The following is a 6,000-nucleotide window of genomic DNA, read 5'->3' as shown; positions in this document are numbered from 1 at the left end:
TCCTATTTCAAAATACTGAGCCAATTTGCACATTAATGAACAAATAAAATGGCATTTATTGATACTGAGACAATAAAGTCTTTATGTCTTAGACCTCTCATTACTTTCCTATATTCCAAACTTACAAATGTTTCACTATCTAAAGCTTTCTCCTTTTTCTAAAGAAAACATTTATTACATTTTAGCAGATATACAAATATCCGATACTACCATTTCTTGTTTTATCAGTTATTGTTGTATCTGATACCATGATCCTGCTGCTAAAATAGCATTTGTCAAATTCATGCTTTACGGAAGGTTACATGCCTCAAAATTTCAGATACTACTAGCTAGATATTTTATACCATGGCTAGTGCCAAGCAGGTGCTAAGGTATATGATTATCGGTAAAAATGTAGTAGAGCTGCCCATGGTAAACAAAACTTACTTTTTACTCTATATTATTCATCCAATTGAGTTGTAAAGTTGCACATATACTGTCCAGTAGAAGCAGAATATAAACAAATCACTTCTCACTGTATATCTTGGTTTTATTGGCCAGTACCTCTGCACCATATAGAACATGGGCAGCTCTACTACAGGTTTACCTGAATATCTAATATTATGGCAGTAGTCCAGATATTCAATAACTGCAAAAACAACTTTTGACCATAGTAGGCTACATGCAAAAACAACTTTAGATTTTGGGGTAAAGGTGCGGATTAGCTACCCTTGATAAAAACAATCTATTTCCTACTGTATATTATTCAGTCAATTAGGCTGTAAAGTTGCACAGATACTGTCCAGTAGAACCACAATATAAACAAATCAGTTCTTATTGCATATCCTGCTTCTATTGGTAGGGCCTCTGCACCCTACATTACAGAGGTATCTAATCTGCACCTTTACCGATTTTGGTAACATACATCATATATTTGCTAAAATGCAACCATTATTTTTGTTGCCCTCCCAAAGGCAAAGGAGAATAGGTGCTCATGCCTGCTGCTAGATGTAATCACTCACATGATTACTTTTTTGACCAATCACCCTCCCCCTTCCTGAAATCTTGGATCCAGCGCCACTCCCTTAGGCCATTTTTCAATTAATAGCATGTTCAGGAAAGTTCAGTTGCTTACTGTGCCTTTTGAGCACAAGGAGTTCAAAAGTGGGAAACTTCTGATTTTCCAGTGGAATAGGCCAAATTTTATAGAATTATGACCCAACAATATACATGCATAAGGGATTACCCGTAGGCTAATGGGAGTTTACAGTAATATTTACATCTAATAAGGGACGAAAGGTCTGGAAGGTGGAACAATGAGCAGACAATCTATAACTATAGGCAACTATTCTTTCTGCTTTGATACCTTGCTAATTCAAGGCTAAAATTCTGATCGGAATTTTTTTCTGGCCAGAAAATATCAAACTCGATCTGCTCGGAAAATCGGGTCAGAAAACAGTAAAATCTGGGGAAAAAATCTGGCCAGAATTCTGGAGACGGAAATCCGACCAGATTTCTGGTTGGTGAGAACAGCGATCTGGGCAGTGATAATTAAGCTTAAGGGTGTGTAGAAACCTGTGTTGCCACTTATACCACATTTTGCGGTATAATACCGCAATTTCGAGATAAATGCCGCACTTTTTTCTAATTATGCCTCATACCGCAATTATACCGCGTGCTCCCAAGAGAAAATATTTAATTTAGAACTTAATACTGTATTCAAGTATAGGCTAACACTCATTTCCTGTAGAACATACATTCCAAAATTTAGAAAATTATCTGTTGTTCAATCTCTACCTGATTTCTTATTGCATATTATTCATTCAAATCAAACATGAATGCTAAGTTGCAGAGGTGCTGTCCAGAGGAAGCAGGTTATAAACCACATTTCCTTCATGGAGCCTAGGCTGTTTCATGGTTCAATTGGGAGGTCAATCTGTAACCTTTATTGTCAGGGGTTAATCAAAAGCCACGGATTGCTTCGTCTTCTCAGACTCTGCCACTTGTTCATCACTTTTCCCAAAAACGAAAAGAAGACCACTATGAAGAAAGGTTTGTCTCATTTCTTGTTGAACATGATATACTCTATTCGGTCACTGACAACTTACTGAAGTTCGTGAAAAGTATGTCATGGCCAGATTTGCTGAGCCATGCTGGTCTGAATAGAATAAAAGCAAAAAACATTGCTCAATAGGCTCTGGCATCTCATTTTCATGGAAAGCTTCTTGTCAAACTAAAAACTAACCTTTTCTCAATGGATCTTGACTAGACAATAAATCAGTGTGTAGCCAAATAAGTCTGTTTGTGTCAGTCTCTGTAATGTCATAATCGATTTACTCTACTTTAATGGAAACAAAAATATAAACTGTATAATATAGCTTCAATCTATAAATATTGGCAAAGATACAGCAACAGATAAAACCTATTAAGAAGTGAATTCCACCTTGTAATAAGGAAATAAAAAAAATTCTGAAAAAAATATAAATAAATGCATAAGAAAACAAGGCCTAAAATCCCTTCAAAAGTATCTAATTGAAAAAAAAATCATGAAAACCGCTTTTATCAAAACCAAGATTAAAAGTTTTATATATCACTAATCAAAGAAACAATGTTTTGGTACAGCAGAATTGATTTGTTTGTCTTATATCACCACTAACAGTACTACTAGTCAACTGGATAATCATGGGGTGGTAATTACGGGCTAATTCAGCTGGTCATTATTAATTATTCTAATTCACTTTTTCCTAGTATTTAACATTTTGATGAAAGTATTTTATATTTATACATCATAATTAATAACTTAGGATTTTTGGGAAAGTGCTAATATACAGAAAATTGATTTATCTTTGTTAAAACAAAATTTAGTAACTAGGTTACCTTTGGGTCAGTTTTTATTTATCCTTTAAGGTCCTGATCACTTTTTAGCAGAAAGAAGTACAATGTTCTATTTCTTAAAACCATTCAACATTAAAAAGGAGGAACATTTCATTTTAAATGAGTTATTCCTGAAGTCTATTTTCCCCATGGGATAAGTTATAAAGTATGGTATGGCTACAAATTTATTATTATTTTTTTTTAGGATTTGATATGTCATTTTCTCGTGAAGCAGCTCTTCCTTTGCTTGATGATTTTCATAGTTCATCTAGTGACTCAGATGAGGCGTTATTCAGTGCCTGGTTTGCAACTAATTCTGCTGCCACTGCACCTCTGGGAAATGAGTTCGATGTGCGACAGGAAAACTACATTTCTGAGGTTGTACTACCATAGTTAGACGAAGACATTAGAAAACATGTCAGGGTGAACAAAAACACATTTGAAAATCTCCTTGAGAAACTTGCAATACCAAATTTTACATTTTAAGGGGGACTTGAACAAGTACAGGCAAAAGAAATGCTTTATATAACAATATGATATTTAGCAAATCATGCCTGTTCATTACGGCAAATTTCAGACAAGTTTGGGAGGTCTATCCAGTGGGTCTGGTCAATTATTGATTATATTTGTTGTCACATTGAAGAAAAAACAACAACAATTTATTGCCTCGCCTACAGAAACTACAATCCCCAGTGTCGTAAGTTCTTTTGCCTTTCTTGCAGGTTTTCCTGGTGTTTTAGGAGCTATTGATGTTTTTCACTTACGAATTGTTGCTGGTGAATCACAACAAAATTCCTATTTAAATAGAAAACAGTTTCATTCCAATGTTCTTCTTGCTGTTGCATTGCCAAATAAAGAATTTACGTTTATAAATGTTGGTTATCCAGGTAGTGTCCATCATGCCAGAATGTTTCAAAACTGTGGCTTAAACAGTGAACAGATACTGAAAACCACATCCTACAAGATTCTGCATTTTCATGTTTAGAATGGTTGATTCCTGCACTAAAAGAATCTCAGGCAAAAACTTCCCAAAAGAGGAGGTTTAATAAAAAACTGTCAACAACTTGAGTAGTTGTAGAAAATGCTTTTGCAGTTATACTGCAAAGGTGGAGAAGATTACGCTTCATATATGCTAAAGTTCCGCGGGCTGTCAACATAGTGGCTACAGCATGTTGCTTACATAATTTTTCTATACAGACTAGTCATACTAATGATTTCCTTTTCGACACTGAAGAACATTGGGGCCCAGAAATTTTTCTTACAAGAAACCAAACCATGAATACTACAGGGATTGAAAGTGGTGATATTAAACGTCCACGTTACATAAACCTGCTGGCCTGAAAATCCCAAGATTTGCATATATAGAGTAAATTTTTGGACTTAATTAATGGATCCATAAGCGGTGATTAAAGTACATTTTTTATAATAACTCTACTTTTCTTTGACCAGTTTTTTGTAAAAAAAAATTTTAATTTATTTTCTTATGTGTATTTACACATACTGAAAAGATTGATTGTGGAGGAAAATCATAGTAAAAACTAATAATAATAATTTAAGTATGTCAGTTTTTAATACAGCATATTTTATCACCTGAAACTACTGCTTCCAAGTGAGTTTTGAACTTATAGTTTGAAATCTTGTGCACGCATGTTATTTTGCTGCTATCATATTAAATTGATGAATTTGGCCACTTTTCAAGTGGCACTTCCTATTTAATGACTAACAAGAAGAAAATATAAATCACTGAATATTTTTTTATTAAACAGTCTAGTAACAGCAAAAGAAAAAAAAACATATTACAGGCTCTCCCCTTAAATCAAAATAAAATATACTAATACCTTTTTAAATGCTAAAAAACATCAGTTGCTTATCAAAGATTTTTTTTTTAACCTGAACATATAAACAAAAGGACTAAGAACACCAAATTCTAATTTTTTTATAATTATTGAAAAAAAGAGAACTGATGAATTAAGCGATTAGAAAGAGCCACTACCATCAATGGATAATGAATGTACTAATCTTGTCAGACACGACTGTTACTGTATTCATGGACAGGATAAAAAAAAACAAAGAAAAGTTTAAGGTAATGTGACTGTACATACATCAAGATGCGCAAAAAAGAGCTTTCATTTTATCTTTTTACCTTAACCTAGACGTTTTTTTTTGCTTGAAATACAAAATAGATCACGGGATGAAAGGATAAAAAAATAAAAGACAATGGTGGACCTTATCACATCCTGAATTGGAGACATATAGATGAAGAAGAGCAAAAAGAACAGTTCACTGCATTTGCTAAGAGGCCATTTATGGAAAATGGTGCAATAATGAAAATCATTTCATTTAAAAAAATTATATCCTGACATAGAAATATACGTAAGAGCAAAAATTAAAATACTGACACTAAAACTGACAATAAGACACAGAAATTGATGCTGTGACCCATTTTTCTTATATTTGTATATTCAATTTGCTTCACTATTTTTATATTGTCTTCATTGAATAAAAGTTATGGTGGATCAAATCACATCCTGAATTAGAGACATATAGATGAAGAAGAGCAAAAAGAACTGTCAACTGCGGTTGGTAGGAGGCCATTTAGGGAAAATGGTGCAATAATCATTACATAAAAATATACTTAATAAGAACAAAAATTCAAATACTGACACTAAAACTGATAATAAAACACAGAAATTGATGCTATGACATATATTTTTTTGAAGATTTGTATATTCAATTTGCTTAACTATTTTTATATTGTCTTAATTTAAAAAATAAATATTCTGACATAAAGATATACTTAATAAGAGCAAAAATTCAAATACTGACACTAAAACAGATAATAAGACACACAAATTGATATTATGACATATTTTCGTGAAGATTTGTATATTCAATTAGCTTCACTATTTTTATACTGTCATACTAAGTAAAAAAAAATCATATGATAGGCTCTCCTTTTAAATGAAAATAAAGTAAATTAATACCTTTTTAAAAATATAATTTATTAAACCATAATGACCAGACATCACATAAAGAAAGAAAAACCAACAAAAATGGGGTTTTTACAGGCCAAATGAAAATATTGATAAAACAAAGCGAATATTTCGAGGGTACAAACGCCTCTCTTTTTCAGCATAAAACGAAATA

The 6,000-nt window shown here is 32.6% G+C and overlaps 1 protein-coding gene across 1 annotated transcript in view; it reads left to right on the top strand.

Moving 5' to 3' along the window:
• The first annotated feature begins 3,403 nt into the window (after positions 1-3,403).
• Positions 3,404-6,000, top strand: part of LOC148946319 (uncharacterized) — a 134,564-nt gene continuing 131,967 nt past the window's right edge. The window contains exon 1 of the mRNA XM_089097662.1: positions 3,404-3,740. Coding sequence (XP_088953788.1) covers positions 3,404-3,740 — 337 coding nt within the window. The remainder of the gene's footprint in view (positions 3,741-6,000) is intronic.

The sequence above is a fragment of the Artemia sp. Qi Xiang Cuo genome, chromosome 12 (assembly GCF_049724085.1).
Source record: "Artemia sp. Qi Xiang Cuo chromosome 12, ASM4972408v1, whole genome shotgun sequence".
NCBI lineage: Eukaryota > Metazoa > Arthropoda > Branchiopoda > Anostraca > Artemiidae > Artemia > Artemia sp. Qi Xiang Cuo.
Note: the sequence above shows the minus strand (reverse complement) of the source record. Positions and strands in the feature narration are given on the sequence as shown.